The sequence below is a fragment of the Bombina bombina genome, chromosome 2 (assembly GCF_027579735.1).
Source record: "Bombina bombina isolate aBomBom1 chromosome 2, aBomBom1.pri, whole genome shotgun sequence".
Taxonomy (NCBI): Eukaryota; Metazoa; Chordata; class Amphibia; order Anura; family Bombinatoridae; genus Bombina; species Bombina bombina.
Window position 1 is genome coordinate 994077708 of NC_069500.1, and position 18631 is coordinate 994096338.

General features: G+C 39.7%; 1 protein-coding gene across 1 annotated transcript in view; it reads left to right on the forward strand.

Annotated features, from left to right (window-relative positions):
• Window positions 1–18631, forward strand: part of SEC24B (SEC24 homolog B, COPII coat complex component) — a 521322-nt gene that overhangs the window by 103208 nt on the left and 399483 nt on the right. Inside the window, exon 4 of the mRNA XM_053700185.1 lies at window positions 7376–7480. Coding sequence (XP_053556160.1) covers window positions 7376–7480 — 105 coding nt within the window. The remainder of the gene's footprint in view (window positions 1–7375; window positions 7481–18631) is intronic.

Genomic DNA, 18631 nt, shown 5'->3' on the forward strand with positions numbered 1-18631 from the left:
GAGTGTCCTGGGGTAAGTAAGTAAGCTTATTTTCTGTGACACTCTAAGCTATGGTTAGGCACTTTTTTATAAAGTTCTAAATATATGTATTCAAACATTTATTTGCCTTGACTCAGGATGTTCAACATTCCTTATTTTCAGACAGTCAGTTTCATACTTGGGATAAATGCATTTGTTTCAATCATTTTTTCTTACCTTAAAAAATTTGACTTTTTCCCTGTTGGCGCAAAATTTTTTTTTCTGTTTCCGGCGTCATACGTGTCGCCGGAAGTTGCGTCATTTTTTGACGTTTTTTTTGCGTCAAAAGTGTTGGCGTTCCGGATGTGGCGTCATTTTTGGCGCCAAAAGCATTTAGGCGCCAAATAATGTGGGCGTCTTTTTTGGCGCTAAAAAATATGGGCGTCATTTTTGTCTCCACATTATTTAAGTCTCATTATTTATTGCTTCTGGTTGCTAGAAGCTTGTTCACTGGCATTTTTTTCCCATTCCTGAAACTGTCATTTAAGGAATTTGATCATTTTTGCTTTATATGTTGTTTTTTCTTTTACATATTGCAAGATGTTCCACGTTGCAACTGAGTCAGAAGATACTTCAGGAAAATCGCTGCCCAGTGCTGGAGCTACCAAGCTAAGTGTATCTGCTATAAACTTTTGGTATCTGTTTCTCCAGCTGTTGTTTGTATTGCATGTCATGACAAACTTATTAATGCAGATAAAATTTCCTTTAGTACTGTTACATTACCTGTTGCTGTTCCGTCAACATCTAATTTTCAGAGTGTTCCTGATAACATAAGAGATTTTATTTTTTAAATCCATTAAGAAGGCTATGTCTGTTATTTCTCCTTCTAGTATACATAAAAGTCTTTTAAAACTTCTCTTTTTTCAGATGAATTTTTAAATGAACATCATCATTCTGATGCTGATAAATCTTTGTATTTGTTCAAGATGGAATTTATTCGTTCTTTACTTAAAGAAGTATTAATTGCATTAGAAATAGAGGATTCTGGTCCTCTTGATACTAAATCTAAATGTTTAAATAAGGTTTTTAAATCTCCTGTAGTTATTCCAGAAGTGTTTTCTCTCCCTGATGCTATTTCTGAAGTAATTTCCAGGGAATGGAATAATTTGGGTAATTCATTTACTCCTTCTAAACGTTTAAGCAATTATATCCTGTGCCATCTGACAGATTAGAGTTTTGGGACAAAATCTCTAAGGTTAATGGGGCTGTCTCTACTCCTGCTAAACGTACTACTATTCCTATGGCAGATAGTACTTCATTTAAGGATCCTTTAGATAGGGAAATTGAATCCTTTCTAAGAAATGCTTACTTATGTTCAGGTAATCTTCTTAGACCTGCTATATTTTTAGCGGATGTTGCTGCAGCTTCAACTTTTTGGTTAAAAGCTTTAGCGCAACAAGTAACATATCATAATTTTATAGCATTATTATTATTTTATAACATGCTAATAATTTTATTTGTGATACCATCTTTTGATATCATTAGAGTTGATGTCAGGTATATGTCTCTAGCTATTTTAGCTAGAAAAGCTTTATGGCTTAAAACTTGGAATGCTGATATGTCTTCTAAGTCAACTTTGCTTTCCCTTTCTTTCCAGGGTAATAAATTATTCGATTTTCAGTTGGATTCTATTATCTCAACTGTTACTGGAGGGAAGGGAACTTTTTTACCAAAGGATAAAAAATCTAAGGTAAATTTAGGTCTAATAATCATTTTCGTTCCTTTCCTCACAACAAGGAACAAAAGCCTGATCCTTCATCCTCAGGAGCGGTATCAGTTTGGAAACCATTTCCAGTTTGGAATATATCCAAGCCTTATAGAAACCTATAGTCAGCTCCTAAATACCCATGAAGGTGCGGCCCTAATTCCAGCTCAGCTGGTATGGGGCAGTTTACGTTTTCTTCAAGGAAATTTGGATCAATTCCGTTAACAATCTCTGGTTTCAGAACATTGTTTCAGAAAGGTACAGAATTGGCTTCAAGTTAAGGCCTCCTGCAAAGAGATTTTTTTCTTTCCCGTGTCCCAGTAAACACAGCAAAGGCTCAGCATTTCTGAAATGTGTTTCAGATCTAGAGTTGGCTGGAGTAATTATGCCAGTTCCAGTTCTGGAACAGGGGCTGGGGTTTTATTCTATCTCTTCATTGTACCAAAGAAGGTCAATTCCTTCAGACCAGTTCCGGATCTATCTATATTGAATCGCTATGTAAGGATACCAACATTCAAGATGGTAACTGTAGGACTATCCTGCCTTTTGTTTAGCAAGGGCATTATATGTCTACAATAGATTTACAGGATGTATATCTGCATATTCCGATTCATCCAGATCACTTTTAGTTTCTGAGATTCTCTTTTTAGACAAGCATTACCAGTTTTGTGGCTCTACCGTTTGGCCTAGTGTCAGCTCCAAGAATTTTTTTCAAAGGTTCTCGGTGCCCTTCTGTCTGTAATCAGAGAACAGGGTTTTGGTATTTCCTTATTTGGACGATATCTTGGTACTTGCTCAGTCTTCACATTTTCGCAGAATCTCATACGAATCGACTTGTGTTGTTTCTTCAAGATCATGGTTGGAGGATCAATTTACCATTCAGTTCATTGTTTCCTCAGACAAGGGTAACCTTTTTAGGTTTCCAGATAGATTCAGTGTCTATGACTCTGTCCTTGTCAGATAAGAGAAGTTTAACATTGATATCAGCTTGTCAAAACCTTCAGTCACAATCATTCCCTTTGGTAGCCTTATGCATGGAAATTTTAGGTCTTAGGACTGCCGCATCGGATGCGATCTCCTTTGCTCGTTTTCACATGCGACCTCTTCAGCTCTGTATGCTGAACCTGTGGTGCAGGGATTACACAAAGATATCTCAATTAATATCTTTAAACCGATTATACGACACTCTCTGACATGGTGGACAGTTCACCATCGTTTAGTTCAGGGGGCTTCTTTGTTCTTCCAACCTGGACTATAATCTCAACAGATGCAAGTCTTACAGGTTGGGGAGCTGTGTGGGGGTCTCTGACGGCACAAGGGGTTTGGGAATCTCAGGAGGTGAGATTACCGATCAATATTTTGAACTCCGTGCAATTTTCAGAGCTCTTCAGTCTTGGCCTCTTCTGAAGAGAAAGTTGTTCATTTGTTTTCAGATAGACAATGTCACAGCTGTGGCATACATCAATCATCAAGGAGGGACTCACAGTCCTCTGGCTATGAAAGAAGTATCTCGAATTTTGGTTTGGGCGGAATCCAGCTCCTGTCTAATCTCTGCGGTTCATATCCCAGGTATAGACGATTGGGAAGCGGATTATCTCAGTCGCCAAACGTTGCATCCGGGCGAATGGTCTCTTCACCCAGAGGTATTTCTTCAGATTGTTCAAATGTGGGAACTCCCAGAAATAGATCTGATGGCTTCTCATCTAAACAAGAATCTTCCCTGGTATCTGTCCAGATCCCGGGATCCTCGGGCGGAAGCAGTGGATACATTATCACTTCCTTGGAAGTATCATCCTGCCTATATCTTTCCGCCTCTAGTTCTTCTTCCAGGAGTATTCTCCAAGATTCTGAAGGAATGCTCGTTTGTCCTGCTGGTAGCTCCAGCATGGCCTCACAGGTTTTGGTATGCGGATCTTGTCCGGATGGCCTCTTGCCAGCTGTGGACTCTTCCGTTAAGACCAGACTTTCTGTCGCAAGGTCCTTTTTTTCCATCAGGATCTCAAATCCTTAAATTTTAAGGTATGGAGTTTGAACGCTTGATTCTTGGTCAAAGAAGGTTTCTCTGACTCTGTGATTAATACTATGTGACAGGCTCGTAAATCTGTATCTAGAGAGATATATTATAGAGTCTGGAAGACTTATATTTCTTAGTGTCTTTCTCATCATTTTTTCTTGGCATTCTTTTTGAATACCGAGAATTTTTTCAGTTTCTTCAGGATGGTTTAGATAAAGGTTTGTCCGCAAGTTCCTTGAAAGGACAAATCTCTGCTCTTTCTGTTCTTTTTTCACAGAAGGATTGCTAATCTTCCTGATATTTCATTGTTTTATACAAGCTTTGGTTCGTATAAAACCTGTCATTAAGTCAATTTCTCCTCCTTGGAGTTTGAATTTGGTTCTGGGGGCTTTTCAAGCTCCTCCTTTTGAACCCATGCATTCTTTGGTCGTTATATTACTTTCTTGGAAAGTTTTGTTTCTTTTGGCCATCTCTTCTGCCAGAAGAGTCTCTGAATTATCTGCTCTTTCTTGTGAGTCTCCTTTTCTGATTTTTCATCAGGATGAGGCGGTGCTGCGAACTTCTTTTGAATTTTTTACCTAAGGTTGTGAATTCTAACAACCTTAGTAGAGAAATTGTGGTTCCTAATCCTATGAATTCTAAGGAGAAATCATTGCATTCTTTGGATGCTGTTAGAGCTTTGTATTATTATGTTTAAGCTACTAAGTCTTTCCGAAAGACTTCTAGTCTATTTGTCATCTTTTCCGGTTCTAGAAAAGGCCAGAAAGCTTCTGCCATTTCTTTGGCATCTTGGTTGAAATCTTTATTTCATCATGCCTATTTCGAGTCGGGTAAAATTCCACCTCGAAGGATTACAGTTCATTCTACTAGGTAAGTTTCTACTTCCTGGGCGTTTAGGAATGAAGCTTCGATTGATCAGATTTGCAAAGCAGCAACTTGGTCCTCTTTGCATACTTTTTCTAAATTCTACCATTTGATGTATTTTCTTCTGAAAGCAGTTTTTGGTAGAAAAGTACTTCAGGCAGTGGTTTCAGTTTGAATCTTCTGCTTATGTTTTTCATTAAACTTTATTTTGGGTGTGGATTATTTTCAGCAGGAATTGGCTGTCTTTATTTTATCCCTCCCTCTCTAGTGACTCTTGCATGGAAAGATCCACATCTTGGGTAGTCATTATCCCATACGTCACTAGCTCATGGACTCTTGCTAATTACATGAAAGAAAACATAATTTATGTAAGAACTTACCTGATAAATTCATTTCTTTCATATTAGCAAGAGTCCATGAGGCCCGCCCTTTTTTGTGGTGGTTATGATTTTTTTGTATAAAGCACTTTTTTCTTATCACCCCACTTCTTGGCTATTCGTTAAACTGAATTGTGGGTGTGGTGAGGGGTGTATTTATAGGCATTTTAAGGTTTGGGAAACTTTGCCCCTCCTGGTAGGAATGTATATCCCGTCACTAGCTCATGGACTCTTGCTAATATGAAAGAAATGAATTTATCAGGTAAGTTCTTACATAAATTATGTTTTCTCTGAAGCTGACTGCTTGGAGATTGAACGCTTAATTTTATCTAAGTGTGGTTTTTCTGAGTTGGTTAATGAGACCATGATTCAGGCTCGTAAACCTGTGACGAGAAAATTTTTCCATAAGATATGGCGTAAATATCTGCATTGGTGTGAATCCAGAGGCTACTCTTGGAGTAGAGTTCGGATTCCTAGAATTTTGTCTTTTCTCCAGGAAGGTCTGGCGAAGGGTTTATCTGCAAGTACTTTGAAGGTTCAATTATCTGCCTTGTCTATTTTGTTGCATAAACGTCTGGCCGATGTCCCAGACGTGCAATCCTTCTATCAGACCTGTGTTCAAACCTGTTACTCCTCCCTATAGTCTTAACCTTGTTCTTAAAGTTCTTCAGCAGGCTCCATTTGAGCCTATGCATTCCTTAGATATTAAGTTATTATCTTGGAAAGTTTAGTTTCTTGTTGCAATTTCTTCTGATCGCAGAGTCTCTGAACTCTCGGCGTTGCAGTGTGAATCCCTGTACCTTATTTTTCATTCTGATAAGGTAGTTCTGCGTACTAAATTGGGATTCCTTCCCAAGGTTGTTTCGGATATGAACATTAATCAAGAAATTGTTGTTCCTTCTTTGTGTCTTAACCCATCTTCTCATTAGGAGCGTCTCCTGCACAACCTAGATGTGGCGCGTGCGTTGAAATACTATTTACAGGCTACTAAGGTTTTTTGTCAGTCTTCGGCCCCGTTTGTTATTTTCTCTGGGAAACGTAAGGGTCAGAAAGCTACGACTACTTCTCTTTCTTTGTGGCTGAAGAGTATAATTCGCTTGGCCTATGAAACTGCTGGACAGCAGCCTCCTGAGAGAGTCACGGCTCATTCTACAAGGGCTGTTTCCTCTTCCTGGGCATTCAAGAATGACGCTTCTGTGGAACAGATTTGCAATGCTGCAACTTGGTCTTCTCTACACAATTTTTCCAAGTTCTATAAGTTTGATACTTTTGCCTCGGCTGAGGCTTCTTTTGGGAGAAAGGTTCTTCAAGCAGTGGTTCCTTCCGTTTAGGTTCCCTATCTTGTCCCTCCCTTATAATCTGTATTCTCTAGCTTGGGTATTGATTCCCAATAGTAATTAGAGATGACCCGTGGACTCACTGTGTCATTAGAAAGAAAACAAAATGTATGCTTACCTGATGATAAATGTATTTGTTTCTTGACACGGTGAGTCCACGGCCCGCCCTGTTTCTTAGACAGTTTTTCGTGTTATAAACCTCAGGCACCTCTGCACCTTGTTACTTCCTTTCTCTCCTTTTACTTCGGTCGAATAACTGGGGTTGGAGGGAAGGGAGGTGATATTTAAAAGCTTTGCTGTGGTGCTCTTTGCCGCCTCCTGCTGGACAGGAGTGATATTCCCAATAGTAATTAGAGATGATCCGTGGACTCACTGTGTCAAGAAATAAATACATTTATCAGGTAAGCATAACATTTTTTTTGTTTGTTTAACATTAGCTTATCAGATAGGAATGCCCCCCACTAAAAAATAAAAAATGTTGCATTACTGTCATTGGGGAAGATTACATATCTTAAAGGGACAGTAAAGTCAAAATTAAGCTTTCATGATTCAGATAGAACATGCAATTTTAAACAACTTTCCAATTTACTTCTTTTATCAAATTTGCTTCATTCTCTTGGTATCTTTTATTGAAGAGTAAAACTAGGTAGGCTCATAAGAGCTCAGGAGTGTGCACTTGTCTTTAGTACTCTATGGCCAGCAGTGTTTTGCAACATTGTATAACAAAGCTACAAATAATGTTGCAAAACACAACTGCCATAGCGTACTAAAGACACGTGCACACTTTGAGCCTACCTAGTTTTTCTCTTCAATAAAAGATACCAAGAGAATGAAGCAAATTTAATAACAGAAGTAAATTGGAAAGTTGTTTTAAATTGCATGCTGTATCCAAATAATTTTTTTACCTTCTTTTAATCTTTTGCTAACACTTGCTTGACTGTTTGGGCCTAACTTGTATGAATACCTACATCTCTAAATATAATTGTGTGATTTTGTTTATTTTCCTCTTTCCTTTCTCACTGACAATTCTTGTCTTTTCTGCTTTTTTATAATTTTACAGGCATGCGGTATGCTGGATATGTAAATAATCAGGCTAACTCTACACCAACTCCCTTGTCATCCAGCTCAGATGATGAGGAAGAGGAGGAGGATGATGAGGAAGCAGGTCTGCTTTAGCTTTTATTACTATATCTAGCATGTTTCTCAAAAAATCCTTTATAAAAATGTTATGTTTTTTTTTACTATGACGGTTGTTATGCTGACATACATTATTCACCATTTACCACTGCTTGTTTTACCAATGTATGTTGTTGAAATGTTTTCACAATTGGAATGCTTATTATTGCTTGCTGCATCCAATCCAAAATTCAAATAGCGATTTAGTCAGAGCGTATATATCTCTAAACCAGTGGGTTTCAAAGTGTCCGTGAGCACTGACACTTCACACTATCCTATGGAAACCACAAGTAGCATCTAACTGGCAAAACATAGAACGTTATTTAAGAGACAATAATGTCACTTGTCATTTTGTGGTGGAACAAGGGAAAGGACAGAATTTAAATAGAAGAAAGGCACTGAGGTTGAAATTGCTCAGAGAGTGCATTGCAATTCTTGTCTTGATCAGTAACTCTAAACCCCTGCTCTAAACTGCTAGGGCAGGTTTTTCTATTAAAACAGCTATTCATATACAGCTTAACCCCTTAATGACCAGTGATGTACCCTGTAAGTCGCTGGTCTTTATGAGGGGGTTGCTCTTTTCATAGCGCTGTGCTATTTTAGGAAGCCAGCAGTCGGGAGGGAGGGTGTAATTCTATTGTAAACAAACCAGTCCTTTTAAAAACCAGCGAACTACGAACAGTTTGGTACTTCCATCCACTTCTTGGCAGTTGAGTTATGGTAATAACCTAGCCCATGATATGAAAAGTGTCCCCCCCCCCCCCCAAAAAAAAAACAAAACAAAAAAAAAATGTTTTTTTACCCAACCCACCTCCCAGTTCTGTTTCTTCTTAGAATTAATATTTATATTAAAGAGACCGTAAGGTAAATATTAAACTTTAATGGTTTAAATACTGAAGAAGATGACAGACTACTTATCACTGGAGATATTTAGAAAACCTCCCCATCAGATTCTTATAATTTTCAATCTCTCCCTAAAAGAGACTCCAGAGTGGTGGAATTAACTACTAATGTGCGGTTCATGAGTCCTGAACGTTGTCCACAAGCTCCAGTTCTTTTCTAACCCTCAATATTGTATCCATACTTTTCCCAGGCACTTGTTTCCACTTGGTCATAACTGGTTTCCAAACACCATTTCTCTTGTAAGATGTATCGAGTCCACGGATTCATCCATACTTGTGGGATATTTTCCTTCCTAACAGGAAGTGGCAAAGAGAGCACCCACAGCAGAGCTGTCTATATAGCTCCACCCCCCAATCATTCTCTTTGCCTGCTTAACTACTAGGAAGGGTAAAGTGAGTGTGGTGACAAAAATGTTAGTTTTTATTTTCTCAAGCAAAAGTTTATTTTAAATGGTACCGGTGTGTACTATTCACTCTCTGGCAGAAAAGGGATGAAGATTTCTGCAAGGCGGATGATGATCTTAGCACTTTGTAACTAAGATCCACTGCTGTTCTCACAAGGGCTGAAGAGTACAAGAAAACTTCAGTTGGGGGAACGGTTTGCATGCTAAGCTGCATTGAGGTATGTTCAGTCTATTTTTTTTCTAGACAGACTGTGATAATTCTAGAAAAAGGCTGGCAATATCCCCATGAGGGAAGGGTAAGCTGTATTCAGACACTTAGTAGGAATCCCAGCTTGCATAAAGGGCTCATTGGTTACTGGTGACACTGTTAGGAAAAAACGTTTTTTTATTGCAAACATAACGTTTCTTTCATGTAATTAGCAAGAGTCCATGAGCTAGTGACGTATGGGATATACATTCCTACCAGGAGGGGCAAAGTTTCCCAAACCTTAAAATGCCTATAAATACACCCCTCACCACACCCACAATTCAGTTTTACAAACTTTGCCTCCCGTGGAGGTGGTGAAGTAAGTTTGTGCTAGATTCTTCGTTGATATGCGCTCCGCAGCAGGCTGGAGCCCGGTTTTCCTCTCAGCGTGCAGTGAATGTCAGAGGGATGTGAAGATAGTATTGCCTATTTGAATTCAATGATCTCCTTCTACGGGGTCTATTTCATAGGTTCTCTGTTATCAGTCGTAGAGATTCATCTCTTACCTCCCTTTTCAGATCAACGATATACTCTTATATATAACATTACCTCTACTGATTCTCGTTTCAGTACTGGTTTGGCTTTCTACTATATGTAGATGAGTGTCCTGGGGTAAGTAAGTCTTATTTTCTGTGACACTCTAAGCTATGGTTGGGCACTTTTATATAAAGTTCTAAATATATGTGTTTAAACATTTATTTGCCTTGATTCAGGATGTTCAATATTCCTTATTTCAGACAGTCAGTTTCATTATTTGGGATAATGCATTTGAATATTACATTTTTCTTACCTTTAAAATTTGACTTTCTCTTGTTAAGTGTGTTCAGTCCACGGGTCATCCATTACTTATGGGATATATTCTCCTTCCCAACAGGAAGTTGCAAGAGGATCACCCAAGCAGAGCTGCTATATAGCTCCTCCCCTCACATGTCATACCCAGTCATTATCTTGCAACCCTCAACAAAGAAGGAGGTCGCGAGAGGAGCTGGAGTTTTTACTTAACTATTCTTCAATCAAAAGTTTGTTATTTTAAATGGCACCGGAGTGTGCTGTTTTTCTATCTCAGGCAGTATTTGGAAGAAGAAACTGCCTGCGTTTTTTTTCTATGATCTTAGCAGGCGTAACTAAGATCCACTGGCTGTTCTCGACATTCTGAGGAGTGGGGTAACTTCAGAAACTGGGAATAGCATGCGGGGTCCTCCGCAAATGAGGTATGTGCAGTACATTATTTTCTGGGAATGGAATTGACTAAGAAAATACTGCTGTTACCGTATGATGTAAGTACAGCCTTAAATGCAGTAGTGGCAACTGGTATCAGGCTGATAAATGTATGCACAGTCAAGTTATTTTCTAGGGACTAGAATTTGACTGAGAAAATACTGTTAAAACTGAAATAATACTTAAGCCTTAACTGCAGTGGTAGCGACTGGTAGCAGGCTTAGTGATAACTTTGCATGACATTGGAAAATGTTAGTTTTTAATAAAACGTTTACTGGCATGTTATTCGTTTTTGTGAGGTACTTTGGTGATAAATCTCTTTGGGCATGATTTTTTTCCACATGGCTAACATATATTTTCTGCATGGAAACCATTATATCAGGGCTCCCACTGTTGTGATAGGAGTGGGAGGGACCTTGTTTTAGCGCCTTGTTGCGCAGTTATAATTCTAGCACAGTCTTCCTGCTTCTTCCTCCTTGATCCAGGACGTCTCTAGAGAGCTCAGGGGTCTGCAAAATTCATTTTTGAGGGAGGTAATCAGTCACAGCAGATCTGTGACAGTGTGCTTGACTGTGATTAAAAGCGTTAAATCTTAATTGATATCCGTTTTGGGTATTGAGGGGTTAATCATCCTTTTTGCTAATGGGTGCAATCCTCTGCTAATATTACACTTCTTGTTAAGAATTGTTTAATTATATCTGTATTTTTGAAGCGCTGCAGCGTTTTTTATATTGCTTGTAAACTTATTGAAAGTGATTTCCAAGCTTGCTAGTTTCATTGCTAAGTCTGTTTAAACATGTCTGATTCAGAGGAAACTGTTTGTTCATTATGTTCAAAAGCCAATGTGGAGCCCAATAGAACGATGTGTACCAATTGTATTGATATTGCTTTGAATAAAAGTCAATCTGTACCGATAGAGAAACTATCACCAGACAACGAGGGGGAAGTTATGCCGCCTAACTCTCCTCACGTGTCAGTACCTGCGTCTCCCGCTCGGGAGATGCGTAGGATTGAGACGCCAAGTACATCTAGGCCCTTACAAATCACTTTACATGATATGGCTAATGTTATGAAAGAAGTATTATATAATATGCCCGAATTAAGGGGCAAGCGCGATAGCTCTGGGTTAAGGACAGAGCGCGCTGATGACACGAGAGCCATGTCTGATACTGCGTCACAATTTGCAGAACATGAGGACGGTGAGCTTCATTCTGTCGGTGACGGTTCTGATCCGGGGAGACCGGATTCAGAAATTTCAAATTTTAAATTTAAGCTTGAGAACCTCCGTGTGTTACTAGGGGAGGTTTTAGCGGCTCTGAATGATTGCGACACGGTGGCAATCCCAGAGAAATTGTGTAGGTTGGATAGATACTATGCGGTACCGGTGTGTACTGACGTCTTTCCTATACCAAAAAGACTTACAGAAATTATTAGTAAGGAGTGGGATAGACCCGGTGTGCCTTTTTCCCCTCCCCCGATATTCAGAAAAATGTTTCCTATAGACGCCACCACACGAGACTTATGGCAGACGGTCCCTAAGGTGGAGGGAGCAGTTTCTACTTTAGCCAAGCGTACCACTATCCCGGTGGAGGATAGCTGTGCTTTCTCAGATCCAATGGATAAAAAATTAGAGGGTTATCTTAAGAAAATGTTTGTTCAACAGGGTTTTATTTTGCAGCCTCTTGCATGCATTGCGCCTGTCACGGCTGCAGCGGCATTCTGGTTTGAGTCTCTGGAAGAGGCGATTCGCACAGAGCCATTGGATGAGGCTTTGAGCAAAGTTAGAACCCTTAAGCAAGCTAATGCGTTTGTTTCAGATGCCGTAGTACATCTAACCAAACTTACGGCTAAAAATTCCGGATTCGCCATACAGGCGCGCAGAGAGCTCTGGCTTAAATCCTGGTCAGCGGATGTAACTTCCAAGTCTAAGCTACTTAACATTCCTTTCCAAGGGCAGACCTTATTCGGGCCCGGCTTGAAGGAAATTATTGCTGACATTACGGGAGGTAAGGGCCACGCCCTTCCTCAGGACAGGGCCAAACCAAAGGCCAAACAGTCTAATTTTCGTGCCTTTCGTAACTTCAAGGCAGGAGCAGCATCAACTTCCTCCGCTCCAAAACAGGAAGGAACTACTGCTCGTTACAGACAGGGTTGGAAAGGCAACCAGTCATGGAACAAGGGCAAGCAGGCCAGAAAGCCTACTTCCGCCCCTAAGACAGCATGAAGACAGGGCCCCCTATCCGGAGACGGATTTAGTGGGGGGCAGACTTTCTCTCTTCGCCCAGGCTTGGGCAAGAGATGTGCAGGATCCCTGGACGTTGAAGATTATATCTCAGGGATACCTTCTGGATTTCAAAACCTCTCCTCCACAAGGGAGGTTCCATCTTTCGAGGTTATCAACAAACCTAGTAAAGAGAGAGGCATTTCTACAATGTGTACAAGACCTCTTAATCATGGGAGTGATCCACTCAGTTCCGCGATCGGAACAGGGACAAGGATTTTACTCAAATCTATTTGTGGTTCCCAAAAAAGAGGGAACCTTCAGACCAATCTTGGACTTAAAGATCTTAAACAAATTCCTAAGGGTACCATCGTTCAAGATGGAAACCATTCGAACCATCCTACCCATGATCCAAGAGGGTCAATATATGACCACAGTGGACTTAAAGGATGCTTACCTTCACATACCGATTCACAAAGATCATTATCGGTACCTAAGGTTTGCCTTTCTAGACAGGCATTACCAGTTTGTGGCTCTTCCCTTCGGGTTAGCCACGGCCCCGAGAATTTTTACGAAGGTTCTGGGCTCACTTCTGGCGGTACTAAGATCACGAGGCATAGCGGTTGCTCCGTACCTAGACGACATTCTGATACAAGCGTCAAGTTTTCAGAATGCAAAGTCTCATACAGAGATAGTTCTTGCATTTCTGAGGTCGCATGGGTGGAAAGTGAACGTGGAAAAGAGTTCTCTGTTACCACTCACAAGGGTTCCTTTTCTAGGGACTCTTATAGATTCTGTAGAGATGAAGATTTACCTGACGGAGTCCAGGTTATCAAAGATTCTCAATGCTTGCCGTGTCCTTCATTCCATTCCAAGCCCATCAGTAGCTCAGTGCATGGAGGTAATCGGCTTAATGGTCGCGGCAATGGACATAGTACCATTTGCGCGCCTGCATCTCAGACCGCTGCAACTATGCATGCTCAGTCAATGGAACGGGGATTACTCAGATCTGTCCCCTTTGCTAAATCTGGACCAGGAGACCAGAGATTCTCTTCTCTGGTGGTTGTCACCGGTTCATCTGTCCAAAGGAATGACCTTTCGCAGACCAGATTGGACGATTGTAACAACGGATGCCAGCCTTCTAGGCTGGGGAGCAGTCTGGAATTCCCTGAAGGCTCAGGGTTCGTGGACTCAGGAGGAGAAACTCCTTCCAATAAACATTCTAGAATTAAGAGCAATATTCAATGCTCTTCTGGCTTGGCCTCAGTTAGCAAGACTGAGGTTCATCAGATTTCAGTCGGACAATATCACGACTGTGGCTTACATCAATCAAGGGGGAACCAGGAGTTTCCTAGCGATGTTGGAAGTCTCGAAGATAATTTGCTGGGCAGAGTCTCACTCTTGCCACCTGTTAGCGATTTACATCCCAGGCGTAGAGAACTGGGAGGCGGATTTCCTAAGTCGCCAGACTTTTCATCCGGGAGAGTGGGAACTTCACCCGGAGGTATTTGCTCAACTGATTCGTCGTTGGGGCAAACCGGATCTGGATCTCATGGCATCTCGCCAGAACGCGAAGCTTCCTTGTTAAGGATCCAGGTCCAGGGACCCGGGAGCGGTGCTGGTAGATGCATTAGCAGCCCCTTGGGTTTTCAACATAGCTTATGTGTTTCCACCATTTCCGTTGCTACCTCGACTGATTGCCAGGATCAAACAGGAGAGGGCATCGGTAATTCTGATAGCGCCTGCGTGGCCACGCAGGACCTGGTATGCAGACCTAGTGGACATGTCGTCCTGTCCACCATGGTCTCTTCCTCTGAGGCAGGACCTTCTAATTCAGGGTCCTTTCAACCATCCAAACCTAATTTCTCTGAGGCTGACTGCCTGGAAATTGAACGCTTGATTCTATCTAAGCGGGGGGTTTCGGATTCGGTTATTGATACATTAATACAGGCTCGGAAACCTGTGACAGAAAAATTTACCATAAGATATGGCGTAAATATTTATATTGGTGCGAATCCAAGAGTTACTCATGGAGTAAGGTTAGGATTCCTAGGATATTGGCTTTTCTACAAGAGGGTTTAGAAAAAGGTTTATCCGCTAGTTCGCTAAAGGGACAGATTTCAGCACAGTCTATTCTTTTACACAAACGTCTGGCAGAGAATCCAGACGTCCAGGCCTTTTGTCAGGCTTTGGCTAGAATTAAGCCTGTGTTTAAAGCTGTTGCTCCTCCGTGGAGCTTAAACTTGGTTCTTAAAGTTCTTCAGGGTGTTCCGTTTGAACCCCTTCATTCCATTGATATTAAGCTTTTATCTTGGAAAGTTTTGTTTTTGATGGCTATTTCCTCGGCTCGAAGAGTCTCTGAGTTATCTGCCTTACATTGTGATTCTCCTTATGTGATCTTTCATTCAGACAAGGTAGTACTGCGTACTAAACCTGGGTTTTTACCTAAGGTTGTTTCTAACAGGAATATCAATCAAGAGATTGTTGTTCCATCATTATGTCCTAATCCTTCTTCAAAGAAGGAACGTCTTTTGCATAATCTAGACGTGGTCCGTGCTCTGAAGTTCTACTTACAGGCAACTAAAGATTTTAGACAAACTTCTTCTCTGTCGTTTACTCTGGACAGTGGAGAGGTCAAAAGGCTTCGGCTACCTCTCTCTCTTTTTGGCTTTGTAGCATAATACGTTTAGCCTATGAGACTGCTGGACAGCAGCCTCCTGAAAGAATTACAGCTCATTCCACTAGAGCTGTGGCTTCCACCTGGGCCTTTAAGAATGAGGCCTCTGTTGAACAGATTTGCAAGGCTGCAACTTGGTCTTCACTTCATACTTTTTCCAAATTTTACAAATTTGACACTTTCGCTTCTTCGGAGGCTGGTTTTGGGAGAAAGGTTCTACAGGCAGTGGTTCCTTCTGTTTAATGTTCCTGCCTTGTCCCTCCCATCATCCGTGTACTTAGCTTTGGTATGGGTATCCCATAAGTAATGGATGACCCGTGGACAGAACACACTTAACAAGAGAAAACATAATTTATGCTTACCTGATAAATTTATTTCTCTTGTAGTGTGTTCAGTCCACGGCCCGCCCTGTCTTTTTAAGGCAGGTTCTAAATTTTAAAATTATAACTCCAGTCACCACTGCACCTTATAGTTTCTCCTTTCTTGTCTTGTTTCGGTCGAATGACTGGATATGACATGTGAGGGGAGGAGCTATATAGCAGCTCTGCTTGGTTGATCCTCTTGCAACTTCCTGTTGGGAAGGAGAATATATCCCATAAGTAATGGATGACCCGTGGACTGAACACACTACAAGAGAAATAAATTTATCAGGTAAGCATAAATTATGTTTTTTTTCCTGTGGGCTGTTAGGCTCGCGGGGGCTGAAAATGCTTCATTTTATTGCGTCATTCTTGGCGCAGACTTTTTTGGCGCAAAAAATGTCTTAGTCATTTCCGGCGTCATACTTGTCACCGGAAGTTGTTTGTGCGTCATTTTTTTGACGTTTTTTTGCACCAAAGATGTCGGCGTTACCGGATGTGGCGTCATTTTTGGCGCCAAAGCATTTAGGCGCCAAATAGTGTGGGTGTCTTTTTTGGCGCTAAAAAATATGGGCGTCATTTTTGTCTCCACATTATTTAAGTCTCATTGTTTATTTGCTTCTGGTTGCTAGAAGCTTGTTCATTGGCATTTTGATAGATTTTGCTTTATATGTTGTTTTTTCTATTACATATTGCAAGATGTCTCAGATTGACCCTGGATCAAAAGCTACTTCTGGAAAAACGCTTAACTGAGTTCAGTTCTACCAAAGCTAAGTTCATTTATTTTAAATGTTATAAATGTTTATCTTTAGCTATGGTTTGTAATAAGTTATTATGATATACTTTTACATGCAGAATCCATTAGTATTTATGCTTTATTGCCATTCTTACATCTTATGTACAAGAAATATTTAGAAGATTTATAAGAAATATTTTTCTGATTCTATTTTAAAGGCTTTGTCTGACTTCGTGCCTTCTAATAAAATTTTTAGGTCTTTTTTCACTTCTTTTTTAATTATTGAAGTTTCAAATGACCAACAACATACTGATTTATCCTTCTCTGATGATGTTTTTTCTCTTTCAGAATTTTCTTCATCGGATATTGACACTAACAAATCTACTTTTTTATTATTTTTTTATTAAAGTACATTTGTTCTTTGTTGAAAAGGTGTTGATTATTTTGAATATTAAGGTAACTAGTTCTTTAAGACTAGCTGACACTATTTCTGCTTATTTATTCTTCTGTGTTTTCAGAAGTTTTCTTTCCAATTCCTCATACTAGGGAATGGAATAGGCTGAGAATTTTCTTTTATTCCTTCTTCAAAGGTTTTAAACTATATTCTTTGCCAGCAGTTACATTCAATTTGGAGGGTTCTCCAATTTATTGGGGCTATCTCTACTCCTACTAATTATGCTATTGTTTCTATAGCAAAATAGTATTTATTTTCCTTTAGATGGTTGTATCTTATTTATGGAAAATTATTTAGTTTCAGGTACTTTTCTTGGTCCTGTGATTTATTTGGAAGTTTACTTTAAGATCAAGTATCAGATTATGATTTATTTTAGCATTGTTAAGGGACAACATTTACTAGACTAGGTGCTGTTGCATTTGTCTTGTTGTTTTGCATTTATTGATTATGCAAGTCCACTGTATTGACTGTTCCTTTAACTGGACTATCATGCTAATAATTTCATTTGTGTCTTCATTTTATTGAATATTTTCGCAAATGAGGGTTAATCTATGTCTTTAGCTATTTTAGCTAGAAGAATTTTGTGATTTTTAAAAAAAATCCATATTTCTTTTGTTCTAAGATAATCAATTATTTGTTTTATAATTGGTTTCAATTCTTAACTGATTACTCTGGGCTTCAAGATTGAGTTCTAAGACTAAAACTTTAAGCTTATACTAGTTTGGTTGTTCTTATTAAGGAACGAATTCCTGAATTCTTTCCCAAGTAACATGTTTATAATTGGAAATGTTTCAGTTCGAAATCAGCTCCCTAATATTGCGATGTACGTGGCGTATTCCAGCTTGGCTGGCAAGGGGCAGGTTAAGACTTCTTTGAAATTTATTTGGTCCAAATTTCTTTGATTTTATTCCAGTAAGGCTAACACTTTCTTTAAATGTGTTTGGGTCTTATATATTTAGGGTACTGTTGAAGCATGGCTGGGCTCCCATGGGGTTCAAGCGCTGCTCAGACCTGGAATCTTCTGGGGTATTTCTTCCAGTTCCATTTTTAGGAAATGGGTTTTGGAGTTTTATTCAAACTATTCTGCCTTTTTTTGGTCAGTGATAGCATTATTTGTTTTCATTAGATACAATAAATGCATATTTTCATTTTTCTGTTTTCATTCAGATTAGTTTCTGAGGATGCGGAATCTCATATGATTCACTTGCTCTTCAGGATATAGTTAGAGGATCTTTTTTTCAAAAGCTCTTGATTCCTCACACAAGGGTCACCTTTTTTAGGTTTCCAGATAGTTTGTGTCACTGTCTTTGTCTCTATCAGACAAGGGACAATTTTATTGTGTTCCGTTTGTCGGTACCTTTAGTCTCTATTATTTCCTTCAGTTGCTATATATGCATAGAAGTTTTAGGTCTTATGGCCACAGCATTGGATTTAATTCCCTTTGCTCATTTTCAATAGAAAGAACCTTCCAGTCTTTTATGCTGAATTATGGTGCAGGGATTCTAGGATTTCACATTTTAAATCTTCGAATCCTAATATTTATCTCTTGATTTGGTGGTTAAGATCAACATCATTTAGTTCTACAGGTCTCTTCGTTTCTTTCAACCTGGACCATGATCTCTACAGATGCGAGTCTTTTTGGTTGGGAGGCTGTCTGAGGATCTCTGTCAGCACAAGGGGTTTGGAAATCTCAAGAGGCGAGATTACCATTTGATATTTTAGAACTCCGTGTTTTCTCAGAATTTTTCAGTTAGTTTCTTTTTGAAGAAGACGTTTAATGTTTTTCAAACAATATCACTACTATGGTGTATGTCAATCATCAGAGTAGGACCATCAGTCCTTAGGTTGTGACAGAAGTGTCTCGGATATTAGCTTGGGCTAAATCCAGCTCCTATCTAAATTCTGTGGTTTTTTTCCCAGGT